Here is a 14405-nt window from a genome sequence, read left to right as displayed (position 1 = left end):
GACACTGACTGCATGTTTCTAGTAAACGTCACAAACTTTTAATTTTTTTTTTTTTTTTTTTTTTTTTTTTTTGGTAGACAACTCCAGGGGAATTCGAAGGACGTCTTGAAGCCCACAGTCCACAGAACAACAATAGTAAAACACAGCGCGCAGCACGGTCCTTTACGCCGGAGGGTTCGCGAGTGGCACGGACAGCCGGAGCCCTGGCGGGGACAGGGAGCCGGAGCCCGGAAAAGGCGTGCTGCCCCTTTAAAAGGCCGCGCATCTCCGGGCCGGCCTTCCTCCCGGGGGCTCCAGCTGTGATTGACGCTGGGCGGCGAGAGGAGGCGCCTGGCGCTAACAAAAGTCCGGCCCGCAGGCGAGCAGCGCCGGGCCACAAGTCTCTGCTCACTCGGGGCACCGCAACAAGTGGCCGCCGCGCCCTCCCCGGGGAAGCCGCGGACGCACGGGGGCGCAGGGCGGAGGCGGAGGCCGAGGAGACGGACAGCCCGGGGCAGGCGCGGCTCGGCTCGCACGGCTGGGGACCGCGGAGGCGCATGGGGACCCCGCGGCGGTGGAGCGGCGAGTCTAGGGGCGGCACCCGGGCGCGGGCTGTGCGTCGCGCTGCTCCCACTCGCCCGGAGCGCGGAATCTGAGAGCCCCGGTGGTTGCCCTGGAGCTGGCTCGCCACCCTCGGGGGTGCCAGGAGCGGACCTAGCACCACCCCTCCGGTCGCAGAGCACTGCGGACCCCCAAGCCCAGATCGGCCGTTGGAAGGGGCATGTGCAGCTAAGGGTCCGGTCCTGCCCGCTTTCCTCTGCCCCGCCGCCTGGGAGGTGCGCCCCAGCTATGCAGTGTCCAGGGAGGAGGCGGGCATGACGGCGACAGGATGGGCGCGAACAATGGCAAACAGTACGGCAGTGAGGGTGAGTGGGCCGAACGTACCCCCTCCCCCGACTCCCGGATCGCGCCCCCTCCCTTTCCTCTTGCACACAGCTCAGGCGCACCCTACTTTGGTGACGTTGGGGTAGCCGGCTTTCCTTTGGGCTCTGCGTGATCCAGTCTCTGGTACCTGGACGTGCCTTTCCACCACTGGGGTCTCTTAATCAATTTTCCAGGTTGTCTTTAGGACTGCTCAAGTTGCATTTCTGCTGTGTTTCTGAACACGTGTGCCCCAGCTTTTCCTTCTCTGCGCACCTTGGTCTAGGTGACGGTTTGGCAGAGAATTGAAGCAGTCAGAACTTTCCCAGGCCTTTTTTGTGCTTTAGTCCTCTGGACTTCCTCCTATCAGGAAAAAAACTTCGGGAAGAAGTTAAGCTTCCATTCTTTGCTAACTGCCCTGGTCTGACAGGTCTGTGAAACTAACCACCTATGGGTCCCGCGAGGCGTGGAGTGGCTGGGAGCTTTGTCTGGGCTCTCTCGAGGCTCAAGACAGGCAGAGCACCATCTGTTACTCGGGGCTGGAAATTGCACAGAAATATTGCCTGTCAAGTGAGAACTTGGAAGTTGGGGGAAACTTTAAACTCCGCCTACTCCTAAAGGGATGATGGATGTGTGGGTTGCCTCCTCAGTCCCGCCTCCCCCGCTTTGCATAATACCAGTAGTGTTTTAACCCCTGTGATTAACAGCATGTCCCCGATATGCACAAAGCAAAGACATTTTCTACAGTTCAAGAGTTAAGGTCTGTATCGAGTGAATCTGGTTGAAAGGAGTGAGGAGACTGGGTTGGCTTTCCAGCCTTTCCCCAGAGTACAGGCAGTTACAAAGGAGGGAAGAGCCCTTTCAGACTGGTAGGAATGCAGAATAGCTATTCAGCATCTGGTGTTAAGGAACGGCTTATCAGCCTGTCCAAAACTTGGAGCCATAGTTACAGAATGTAGGGGCGTCTCTCCCTGTTTGTATCTGTGTTTACTTCTGAGCTACTTTGTAAAACTTATACTAAAAGCAAACCCTAGAAAAATCCACTCAATTAAAAAAATCATTCATTTCCAGACTATCATGATTTGAATTCCACCCATATATTTTTTTGTACATAGACAGACATATACATGCATATATAATAGTTTTGTCCTGGGCAAATACATGAGAGAAATATTTGAAAGAAATGTTAATCTTTTTAGACAGCAAGTGTGAAAATGGGCCAAAAAAAAGATTATTGGAGAGTCTTGGCCACTCACACTCAGAAGGTATTGAAGTTAATGTTTTTAAAATGTGTGGGGAGACAAACAATGAAATGTTCTAACTTGGAGTTATTCAAAGGGTGTTCGATAACTTTCAGCATACCTGTCAATCCTGGATTTGATGATGCTGGAGGAGGGAGGAGGGCCTGAGAGGTACAAGATCGTCACTGTGACTCACCAACCAAAGCAACTCAGGGATCTCCCAGTCCTCTGTAATGTGCGCTTACACCCCAGCATATCGTATCATACAGTGTGTGGTATATGACAACTTCCTGTCTGAACAGCAGAATTTTCAACCCTCGGGAGAGAAAGGGATAGACAGGGAACTAATACTCTCCAGCTGTTACCCATAAATGCTACCTCTGCATTTTCACTTCAGCTCAAGTCAGATCTTACTGGGATCAGATTTAGATACACTGTGGACTTTTTATTGGGGGGAGGGAGGAGTGAAAAAAAATCCCTTGTGCTCAGCTGATCAGTGGAGGCCAATGGGAACGTTTGTGAGTTTTGGCTGGAGAGCCACACTGTGTTTAGTTTTCATCAAGTCCTTTTAGATGAGTCAAGATTCCTCTGTGATCGACGAGAAAGAAAATAGAGAAACCCAAGTAGCATGATCTCAGATCTCCTTTCTCCTCTTCCTTCCTCTGTTGTACTGTGGTCCCTTTCAATAGGCTTTTATATATAATTGGGCATAGTAAATAAAGCTGTACTATGGCATGATAAAAATCCACACAGATGACTGTTAGAATATCATGTGCCATCTTTCTTATTCAAAGTATCAAATTCAAAAGAAAGTGAATGCTATCCCTACCAATTTTATCTATTATCAAAGGAGACTGAGAATCAAGATAATCTTCTAAATTCAGTGCAATTTAGGTATAGTAGATTTCAAGCATAAAGGGGGCCTTGTTAATGAGTGTTTATACATAGACTGTGTTGAATGTGTTCAATTATATGTCAATTATATGGTGTTTGTGTAGGCTTCAAAGCTACAAGTATATATTTCTATAGTTCCTGGCAGTTGACAGTGTATGAACAAGCTTTGTATATTGCAAATATTGTTGAATTATTGGAAAGTTTAACTTTCAATATTTTGTGGATGATATTACTTTCCCCTGGGAAAAAACATTATATCACTTCAAAATGTCATTGTAAGATGACCTTAGGATGTGCAATGGGACAACACCTTATACCTTTCTGTCACCCCAGAATGGGGGGGAGGGCAGGGTTAACATTGCTTGGAAGACTGTCAGAGTGGTGGTTTTGGATTCTTCTGGGACTACATACTCATCATACATTGTGTGCATTACAGTCTTTAGATGTTCATGTGATAAAATAGAGCATGCACTTGGGAATTTGCTACTTAATTCAAACTTCACCTCCTAGGGTATTTCTTTTCCAAAGTAAAGAGAAACATTGTCACTAATGGGGTTTGCCCTTATCTCTTCCCTAACTGTGTAGCCATTCATTTTGCTTTCTTGATGTCTTTTCATGGACCACTTAGAGAAGATTAGCCTCGTGGAGCCTTGTTATAATTAATAGTCAAGCAAAGACTTAACTGCTAGGAAACCAATAAATACCCCTTGCTCTATCTTGTTCAATGTCATTCCCATTTGTCCTGGCAATTCTGGTCCCTAAATCTTTGCTCCTTTTTAGATCACACTTGATCTTAGCCAAAAGGCAGAGAAGCCATCCTTTTTAGATCAAAGATAGCTGTGAATCCATAATGAGTGATTTTTAAAGTGTTTTCTTTCCCTAAGTTCTTAGTGAATATTTAGATTAATACTCTGCCTTTAGGCTGGCCTTGGATTTTGCTCCAGGGGCGGGGGAGGGACTTCCACTCTTAATCTTTAGCTTTCTAGAAACATAAGCCAATGTCTAAATGATTAGTATGTTCTGGTAAATTCTTTCATGAGAGACTATTTTTTTCCTCTTTATCTGGTTTCAGAAAGTATACAGCGTATGTAGAGAAATATGAAGAATGAGTTGGGAGATTCAAAGACATTAGAACTATTAGCTTTGACTTTAGTTAAGCCAAAGAAACAAATCTCAGTTCAAGTAGGAAGAGGGGAGCTGCTTTCTCTGCCTTTTAAGGTTTCAGTGCTATGTTTATTCTACTTGCACAGTTCAGAGACAGTAGCACTCACCCTATTAACAGCTCCTTTGCAAAGCCCTAGGTCTTGTTGAACTGGAGGTAGAGAGGCCACAGCCCTGGGGATTGACCCTTGGTAGCTTTTGGTTCTAGTGGGGCCTTTTCACCATCTTGGAGCTGTGCCTTCAGAAGAGGAGAGCTGGTTGCTTGAGGGTGTAAATTCTCACAAATCCATCACCAACTGGGAAATGAATCTTGAAATAACAATAAAGGCAATTAACACTTACCAAAAGTCTGCTGTATCTGTTCATGATTTTAAGCACTTGGCATGCATTGTCTCACTTTATTCATGAGGTAATCCTAAGGGGAACAGTGGCCTATGTGCCTCACTTTACCAGCGAACAAAATCAGGACCATGAAGGCTGGAAAGATGTGTTAGCGGTTAGGAGCACTGGCTGCTCTTCTAGAGGTCCTGAGTTCAATTCCCAGCAACTACATTTTGGCTCACAACCATTGGGAATGGGATATGATGCCCTCTTCTGATGTGTCTGAAGAGAGCAATGGTGGTGTACTCATATGCAGAAAATAATAAATAAATAAACAAATAAGTAGTTTTTTAAAAAAATCAGGGCCTTTCTGTAAGATAGATAGTATCCATCTTACAGTAATACTGACCAATCCCAGAGTCATTGATTTTTGTCAGGTAATAGATGTTGACATTTTCCTTGTTGCCATGTACTAGGAACTCTTATGACTTTGTAAGGTGCAAAAGATGCAAAAGGGTGCAAAGAGGGACAGGTAGCAGAGAAGCCCTGTGGTTTGCTCTATGGGGCTAAAGTCTATGCATGAGAAATCTGGCAGGCTGAGACAAGGTGTAGCTTTAGTGAATTGTCATGTGACCACATTGAAAAGTTGGACTTGATATCAAGACTTGCAGAAAGTTGGGCACTGAGCTTTGAGGATCCATGTAGGCTATTGCTCTTTAAAATTGCTGCCCTGTCGCTAGCGTCCCAAGCACCAAGTGTCATACATGTGTGGGCTATAAACTGTAGAAAGTTATTTCTCCCAGTTTTAGGGTCTGAAAGTAAGACAGCAACCAGCATGCCTGCACACCCAGTTTCTGTTGAGAACCACCTATCCAGGCTACACATCCCAGCTTCTCCTTGTACCCTAGGGAGGTCATTGAGGAAAGAGGTCTTTCGAGGCTATCTCTTCTCTTAAAAGTACACAAATCTATCTACAGGGTTTTTCCTACACAGATAGACATTGGTTTCATTTCCTAATACTAACGCATTGTAATTAAATTTCAACATGTGTATTTTGGGGGTCTATGGTATCAGAGTCTTTTACTCTGCTGAGAGGGCAACATTGCCAGTATTGTATAGTAGCTGCTTCAGATAGACTACTGGATATAGAATTTGCCTAGATTCTCTGCTTAGTAGGTTTAGCCTATTTGTGCATTCCTCAAAAGTCCTATCTTACATGTCTTTGCTTGTGTATCAGAATGGTGAATGTTGGCTTAGGAGTACTCTAAATGTAACTATATCTCTGAGATAGAAGCCCGGTTTTCATCTTTTGCCTGCAGCAAAGAATTCCATCGTGATGCAAATCAGCAGAGAAAGGATAGTATTGCAGGGTTTGGTTAAAGTAAAAGCATCTGGTGCTGTGCTGCTGACAATACCATGTTTGGTCTACGGTGAGCAGTAGTTGGAGAGAATTGGAGATTTTTTTTTTTTTTTTTTTGCACATTTAAAATAAAGATGTAAAAAGAGAGGTGGCTTTCTTTCCACGTTGAGAATCAACTCTTTCAGCTCTGTTTTAACTCTTTGTACCACTAACGAGAACATATCAACAATCGATTTTGAGTACTTAAGAATTGCCCTGCCTTTATCCCGTATCTCCTGTTATCTCTGGGTTTTGGTTACCTGTTGGAGTAGTAGACACTTCTCAAGGTGGTATATATGTTCTAGTACTAGAATAAAGTCTGGTCAATGTATTCTCCCAGTGAAAGGTGAGAGCTTCCTTAATGGAGCTTAGAATCCTCACACATTAAATGTCATGCCCAAAGAGGTGCCTTGATGAAATTCAAGTTTCAGTGTACTCATGATGTATGGAAGCTATAGGAAGTTAGGTTTGGCTTCATTTATGGAAGAAGTCCTGTGTCGTAGTTGAAGCCGTCCTGCCTGGGAAGCCGGAGGATCCACTCCTTGCAAGGTGACCACACTGAGGGGTGTGGTGTGGAGAGTTTTGAGTCAATCCCCTAGCAAGCATTCTGCCACATGCTGTCATGTCTGACGGAGCTGGGACAGGGTGAGCTTCTTCCAGGGATGAGCCCCGCATTGGTTATCTGATGCAGAGTGGTCAGCCCTGAGACCATATTCATACAAACAACACAGATGGACTTACCACCGTGTGTGTGTGTGTGTGATTATATATGCAACAATAATAACCAAAGAAGAAAAGACTATGTACTAGGAGGAGGCATGAGAGAGCTAGCTGGGAGAGTCTGGAGGGAGGAAAGTAAGGGGAAAGTGATATAATTCTATTTCAATTAAGAACATATTTTTAAAAAGCACTCCTTTCACCTCTTCTGGGTTAATTTTTATCACCCCCATTATATAACACAAAGGGCTCCTAAACATGAGACAGGTCTTTTGATTGTATTCACAGTGACATCTCAAGTCAGCATTTGACCTTAGTATATGAGACTTTAAAGTTGATATTATCAATTGCTAACATTTAATCAAAAGTTACCAACTAATTAGAAATACACAGAAGGCATGCTTTTCAGGAAGCTAGGAGTAACTTGGGCATCCTGGTGGCTTCTGGGAGTCACCAGGGCCGCCTTTCTTTCTTCTACGTGGTAGTAAACTCAGCCTCAGTCAAACTTGTTCTGAAGTGCAGCTCGTTTTCTCTTAGTTTAGTTTAGAAATTCAGACTTCTCCCTGATCATACTGATCTCTCAGTGGGATGAGACTTGGTGCAAGAAAGTTTGAGTTCTATGAGATATATACAAGGCTCATTTTTATTTTAATTTTTGGTTTATATTTTGTTATTAAATGAAATACATGTGGCTTGGTGCTTATGAGAAGATGAAGTGTATTGGAGCTCACAGTTGTGGTCTAAAGGCTTATATCTACTGATGATGCTTCTGCAAACTGCCCCATACCAAGAGCTAAGTGGTGTGGTCTGAGAACATGTTCAGGCCTCTCTCATAAAGGCTCCAGAACTGAGGGGCAGAGGACCATCTGAACCAATCTGTTCCTTGTTGCTTTCCAAAGCCTTGACATTTAAGCTTTTCTCTTCTTGATGTCTGGTAATGGGGATCAAATTTCAGTATTTGGAATTTTCAGGGGACACAATACATTTTAACTCTCTCTAAACTAGTAGCCAAACAGGACAACAAGTGTAGATTCCCAGAAGGACCTTATCTTTCAAATATACTAGATGTGAGTCACTGAGAAGTCAGGGGTACACTCTAAATGATGACAGCCTTTGCCTATGTCAGCAATGCCTGAAGTGCCTACAAAACATCTATGTCTTCTAAAAATAAATGGTTAAAACAAAGCTTCTTGCTTGGAGGAGTGATACCTTAAGATCTCTAAAGAAAGGTTTTTAACAAAGCGCTCTCTCTCTCTCTCTCTCTCTCTCTCTCTCTCTCTCTCTCTCTCTCTCTCTCTCTCTCCTCCCCCCCACGCCCTGCCCCACGTGTACAGTGCCCCTAGAGGCAAAAGAGGGCATTGGATCTCCTGGAGCCAGAGGTACTGGCAATTTTGAGCCACCTGACATGGTTGTTTGGAACTAAACTTGAGTTCTCGGAAAGAGCAATTTGCATTCTTACCCACTGTGCAATCCCCCTCCCTGTTCTAGTCTTCTAGTTCCATTTCTCAAATGGGTTAGTTCATAGTCACTGATTCCTGTGAGTTCCTTATAAGTGAGACCCTTGGCATGCTTCAGCGAAGGGGCAGAGATGCCTGGACAGGCTGGGAGCTTCTCAAACCCATGTGCTTCAACAAGGGCAAAGGAAAGCCTTAGAGTGGAGACTTTCAAAGCATGCTAGCTAATACCCTAAAGAGGTATAGCTTTAAAACTCATGACATGAATAATCACTAACCATCTCTGAATTTTCCTCGGTAATGAAATATAAACTCATGGTCAACATTTTATCTGTTCCACGGTTGAAGTATCGCGGACTGTTTCTGGAGCCGTAAATCTCTATTAGGTTGTGCATTTGACGGGCTCATTCTATCAATTCCTATTTAAATTCTTCAACCAGTAACAAATGAAAAACAGTTGCTCACACTGCATGAACTCATAATTGTAACTTTAGAAGCCTTGAGCAATGTGTAGAAATGTTATTAAAACTTGTTTTTTTTTTTTTTTTTTTTTTTTTTTTGCTACCCTTTCTGTGGTAAATTCCTGTGCTGCATTTTCAGAGCACATGTAAGAGTGGAAAGACAATCAGAATTTCTAGAAAAAAAAAAAAACTCAGGCATTTCTCTCAGACTTGTGGATTGACCTTTTTGCAGCATGTAAGCCACTTTTTGGCAAGATGGTAAAGTCAGGAAAAGGTAGCTTACATATGTACTTGAACCTTTTGGGTCATCTGGATTCTTGGGTCATATCTGGGGAACATCTTAGCCAAGTCCATAATGAAGGGAAAGCTTTGCCCATTCCAACTGTCAGGTGTGTTCACAGTTGATGTTCTGGGAAGAGAAGGAGGTGATGGAGAGAAAGAAAAAACGTTTAAGAAGTAAATGAGGACGTCAATAAAACGAGGTTAACAGGAAACAGAATCTAATGTTGAAAACAGAATTTCTGTTCTATTTACTTTTTTCTTTCTTAGGAAAACTTTGCTTGCAAACCAAAATGATTAACACACATTAGGGAGGTTTGGGGATTGGCAAATCATTGTATTAAAAGTTGTGAAAGAAAAACAGGGCATGGAGTTACCTACTTGTCATCCCGGTGCCCCATAAACTAAAATGGAAGGATCGACATGAGTTCAGGGCCAGCCTGGGCTGCATGGTGAATTCCAGGCTAGCGATGACTATGGAATGAGCATGATCCTGCCTTAAAAATAAGTAAGCAAGTAAGTAGACAATTAAATAAACCCAATAACAGGTCCTGGGTGCTTACTAGTCACTATAACCCTCTCTGGGCATGTTACACACCCATTCTACAGTTCTCAGGCAGCCAGTGAGGAGACACTTGTATTCCCATTTCATAAACATACAAGTTTGGAAGTTGTTAGTCCCTGGGCACACAGCAGGTGAGGGACTGGTGGCGCCATGCATGGAACCCATGGCTGTCCTGGAGCCCCTGCTTCCTGTCACTTTGCTCATGGTCTTAATACTTCGGTGGCAGCCAAAACCCTTTCGGCCTTTGTATTACTTATTGTTTCAAAGAACCTCGGTGACGAAGAAGTGGGGGAAAGAGTGGTGGTTTTGTGGAGTAGCTGATCAAAACATGAAAGACCTATTCTGAAGGCAGCATTTATTCAACGTTGTGTGGCTCAGCAAAGGGCAGATTAACTGCTCATTAGGAGTCAATCTGCTGACAAATTGGCAGACTATCTAGTATCTAATAATGTTAGCATATAAAATAATTAGCACGTTCCTTGGAGTCTGCAGACTGTAAAGCAGAGAGGTTGTCCCCTAGCTTCCCCAGAGCATGGTTAATTTTAATTGATCTTTGTCCTGAGATAGTCTTTTACTTGGGATGACCTTTGTAGCCGCTCATAAAGCAATAGCCAATAGAAGGCTGTGAAATGTGCTTAATTTTCTTTCCTCTGTAAATACTGTGGAACTCATCTCTTATGTTTCCCTCTGGCCTAAGAGCTACAGACCCTGAGCAGCATTTAATATGGGGATTTATCCTGACATGTATTTGGGAGCTTGTCCTTCTGTTTTTGCCAGACCTGGGAGGCTTCTTCATCATTAAGCCTTCGAAATTTCTTTGTAAATAATAAAGGGTTTTAGAAGTTAATATCATTTTATATCAGAGGGACTGCATCTACTGTGGTCTCTAGTCTAGAAGCAAGGAAACTTGGGCCTTAGCAGATTCAATCACTCAACAATGAAACAATGAAGATGAGATCTTGCTGATGCTAAATTTAGTGTATTGTCCTTTATACTATTTCTCTTTTTTAGTTGCTATAAGAACAACGATGTAACCATACCAGATGGTTACTGCTAGGAACTCTTGGTGCCATTTTTAATTGCTGTCCCATAATCTTGGGACTGGCTTACCCCTCAGCATAGGAATCCTTTAGATTTATAGGTGTCTAGAAGTAGGAAAGTCGCTGTCCTCACAGTCATCTTGGACTGATTATCTTGAGGAGCGAATTGTTGGTAGACGAATGATAGTGACAGAGTGACATTATTCACTAGTGTTACAGAAGTGGATGCTCACAGCCATCAGTTAGACTGAGCACAGGGTCCCCAGTGAAGGAGCTAGAGAAAGTATCCACGAAGCTGAAGGGGTTTGCAGCCCCATAGGAAGAACAACAATATGAACTAACCAGTATCCCCAGAGCTCCCAGGGACTCAATCACCAACCAAAGAAAACACATGGTGGGACTCATGGCTCCAGCTGCATATGTAGCAGAGGATGGCCTAGTCGGTCATCAATGGGAGGAGAGGCCCTTGGTCCTGTGAAGGTTCTATACCCCAGTGTAAAGGAAATGCCAGGGCCAGGAAGTGGGAGTGGGTGGGCTGGGGAGCCAGGGGAGGGGATAGGGGGTTTTCAGAGGGGAAACCAGGAAAGGGGAGAACATTTGAAATGTGAATAAAGAAGATATCTAATAAAAAAATGAAAAAGTAAAGGAGGAAACTCGGTGAGGCTCCCTCTTTGCAAACTCTGTTAGAGGAAATCTGGAGACAGAGATTTTATTGCTGGGAAGTTCAGAGAATATGCTCAGGACTTGGGATCCTCAAGATCATTTGAGTTCTAACTCTCTGTGGTCTCCTTATAAGTGACGTCACATAGTCACATTCTGTAGAGGCCTTTGAAGGCATTGAGGGTCTCAGTGGTTAGCCTTACAGAGAGACTGTCGATCTCAGAGACATTACAGTTCTTCATTGCTAGGTAGAAATTCATCTCTGTCATTATTTTACTTTCCACTCACTATCTTATAGCTTAATCTCTGTTTTCATGCTTGTTTTTAGTTTTTTTTGTTTGTTTGTTTTGGTTTTATTTTTTATTTTTTGGTCTGTTGTTTCTCCATTGCTCATGCTACCATGCCTGTGACCACAGGGGAGTATAACCCTACTCACAAACTACATTTTCTCTATAGTTTGTTCAGTGAATGAGTGAGGATAAATCTAGAGCAATAGTTGACCTGTGTCGGCTCCAAAAACACCATCAACGTACCCTTAAGAAGTAAATTGCACTGCCTATATAGTTCAGTAATATAATGTTTGCCTAATATAAACATAGCTCTTAGTTCAATCCCTCTTAGTGCATGTACAAAAGGAGTCTTTTTCAACATGGCATTTTCTTTGGTAATATCTTTGAAGATATAGTTTGTAACTGTACTTTATTACAACTGAAAATAGATTCTCTAATATAGTATATCCCAGCCATAGTTTCCCCTCCCTCCTTTGTTCTGGCAACCTCCACCCATCTCCCCTTTCCCCTATATCCATCCCCCCTCCATTTCTGATTCATAAAAAAGCAGGCCTCCAAGAGGGGCACTCGAACAGGACAAAAGAGGGTACCATAAGACAAGGCGAGAACCCTCATGTGGAGGCTGGATAAGGCAACCCAACAGGAGGAATAGAGTCTCAAGAGCAGGCCAAAGAGTCAGAGATACATTCTCTCCCACCATTAGGAATCCCACAAAAACCACTAACCCTGCTAAAACTGTTGCCCTGCTAATTAAGGTGTGTATATTTACTTGGAGTCATCCACAGTCTTGAGCCTTGAAGGGAGTGGTTTGGTGAATGCATCCCATTTAAGGCCTCTGAGTGCTCCTAAGTCTCTCAGTCTATACATTATCCAGTTGTGGCGCACTGTTTAAAGTACTATCTACTGCAAGAAGTTTCTCTGATAAAGTGTGAGCAGTTCTGTGATCTATGAGTATATATGTCTCTAGGAGACATTTTATTGCTATGTTTCTTTAGCAAAACAATAGCAGAAAGGTTTTCTCTAGGCCCATAACCTAGTCTGGGGCTCCTTATCACTGTCAATTTTGGGTTCCATCTCATGGAGTGAGTCACAAATCTATTAAGAACTTGATGTTTTAATAATGCAATTATACCTTCTTCTGGGAAATATAACCTAAGTATGAGGTTTAAAGGGAAACATGATTAAATATGTAATTTAAGCAGCACCATTGAATGCAAATTGATGATTTCAGTCTCACCAATTTGTAGTATCAACAGTTACTTTGTGAAGAATGGTATGTGTACATATTTTTATTGAGTGTTATATAATTTTCTTATATTTGTTTCAGTTGACTTGGGAGTTGAGTTTATATAGTAATCTGAATAAATCATGGAATGTCTTCTGAACTTGATATTTAATAAGCAAACTATTTCTTTTGAATATTGTCTCTATTTGGATTAAAGGGTCTAACCCCTCTTAGGGCTTTGCATTTTTTTCTTTGCTTCTAATTTTTACAAACTATAAAAGATGTGTTTTGCCGCTGTGGTAATGTGAATGATTTCTAACTGCTGTTCACACTGTTAGGTGTCAATTGAGGAGAAAGGTGGAGATGGTAGTATCCGGGATACGTGTGGACACGCACACATTCGTTAAACCATGTGTCCACGGTTCTTCTCTCCTATGCATTCTGCACACATCATTCTTTTGTTTGGAGTGCTGGTATACACATCCATTTATGTTCATATGGGATATTTAATGCTGATTATTGTTCCCATTTTAATCCTTTTTACCTTTTGCAAATGTATGGATATGCATTTGTGTATGTTTGTTTATGTGTGTATAGATGCCCAAGTGTGTGTGTGTGTGTATGTGTGTGTGTGTGTGTGTGTGTGTGTGTGTGTGTGCAGGTTTGTATGTTTGCAAATGTATGGAGATTAGAAATTGACTGGCATTTCCTTCAGTTGCTAGTTCTCTTACGGCAGGATCTCTTAATACATGATCTTTGAGCTCAGAGATCATGCATTGGATGGTCTTCTAGCCGGTTTTCTCTGTGTTTCTGTTGACTATGCTCTGTCTATAATTACAGATGGGACATCATGCTTCTCTGGCATTTACATGTGAGCTGGGGAATCAAACTCTGCCCTGTAGACTTCCATAGCAATTACTTTACTCACTAATCCATTGCCCTAGCCCCTCTCAAGTTTTGATTAATTATTATTATTTTTTTACATTATTTGCTCATGCGTGTATCCATGTTCATGTGCTGCTGCTGCTACCTTGTATGCGTGGAAGTGAACAACCTGATAGAGCTGGCTTTCCTTACCTCCCATGTGGGTCCTGGGAATCCAACTCAGGTAGGTTTCAGGCTTGGCAGTGAACACCTTTACCCACTGAGCTTACTCACCCCTTGGGTTTTGATTTTAAAGATTAGCTGCTGTTAAGTTGATCAGAAAAAAATGACATAGCCCCCTTGGGATAGTGTATATTCTGCATACTATTCTGAAAGGAAATTTCAAGCAATGCCATGTTTTTCTTGAACAGCTTCTATTTCAATTTTTATTTTTCATATACTTTGCTTATTTAATTATGTTTTAATATTTTTCTCCGTTTCCCTCCCTTTGCGAGACTTTTCCTGTTGATTACTCTGAAAGTGTGTTTTGAGAGACAGTATTTCCTTGGGGAGTCTTTTCTCGACTTCTAAAGCTCTAACAATGTGAACTGAGCAATAAAAAAACCAATTCCCTCCTGTTGGTTGTGCTTCAAATAGTCATTTCTTTGATACCAGCTAATAAAAACAGGAAAGGGATAATTTTTAAGTGCTTTGCTCGAGATTGCCTTACTTCCAATAAGGAAAATTACCTCACAAGGGGGAGCATGGGTAATAAAGATACAACTACGTGAATAATCATACTCATTGTAAATGCCTAAGTCCCCCTGTTGCTGCTTGCAAATCTCATTTAATCATAGGCCTGCTGAGTGCCCTCTGCAGTATAGAGATGGGAATTTTCTGCACATTTCCCACAGAAAATTTTTTTCTGTGGGAA

General features: G+C 42.6%; 1 protein-coding gene across 1 annotated transcript in view; it reads left to right on the top strand.

Annotated features, from left to right (window-relative positions):
• The first annotated feature begins 341 nt into the window (after positions 1-341).
• The window catches only part of Fbxl7 (F-box and leucine rich repeat protein 7), a 394685-nt gene continuing 380621 nt past the window's right edge, over positions 342-14405 (top strand). The window contains exon 1 of the mRNA XM_021183496.2: positions 342-905. Within this exon, the coding sequence (XP_021039155.1) occupies positions 869-905 (37 nt within the window). The 5' untranslated portion in view covers positions 342-868. The remainder of the gene's footprint in view (positions 906-14405) is intronic.

The sequence above is a fragment of the Mus caroli genome, chromosome 15, assembly GCF_900094665.2.
Source record: "Mus caroli chromosome 15, CAROLI_EIJ_v1.1, whole genome shotgun sequence".
NCBI lineage: Eukaryota > Metazoa > Chordata > Mammalia > Rodentia > Muridae > Mus > Mus caroli.
This window is presented reverse-complemented; position numbering and strand designations above follow the sequence as displayed.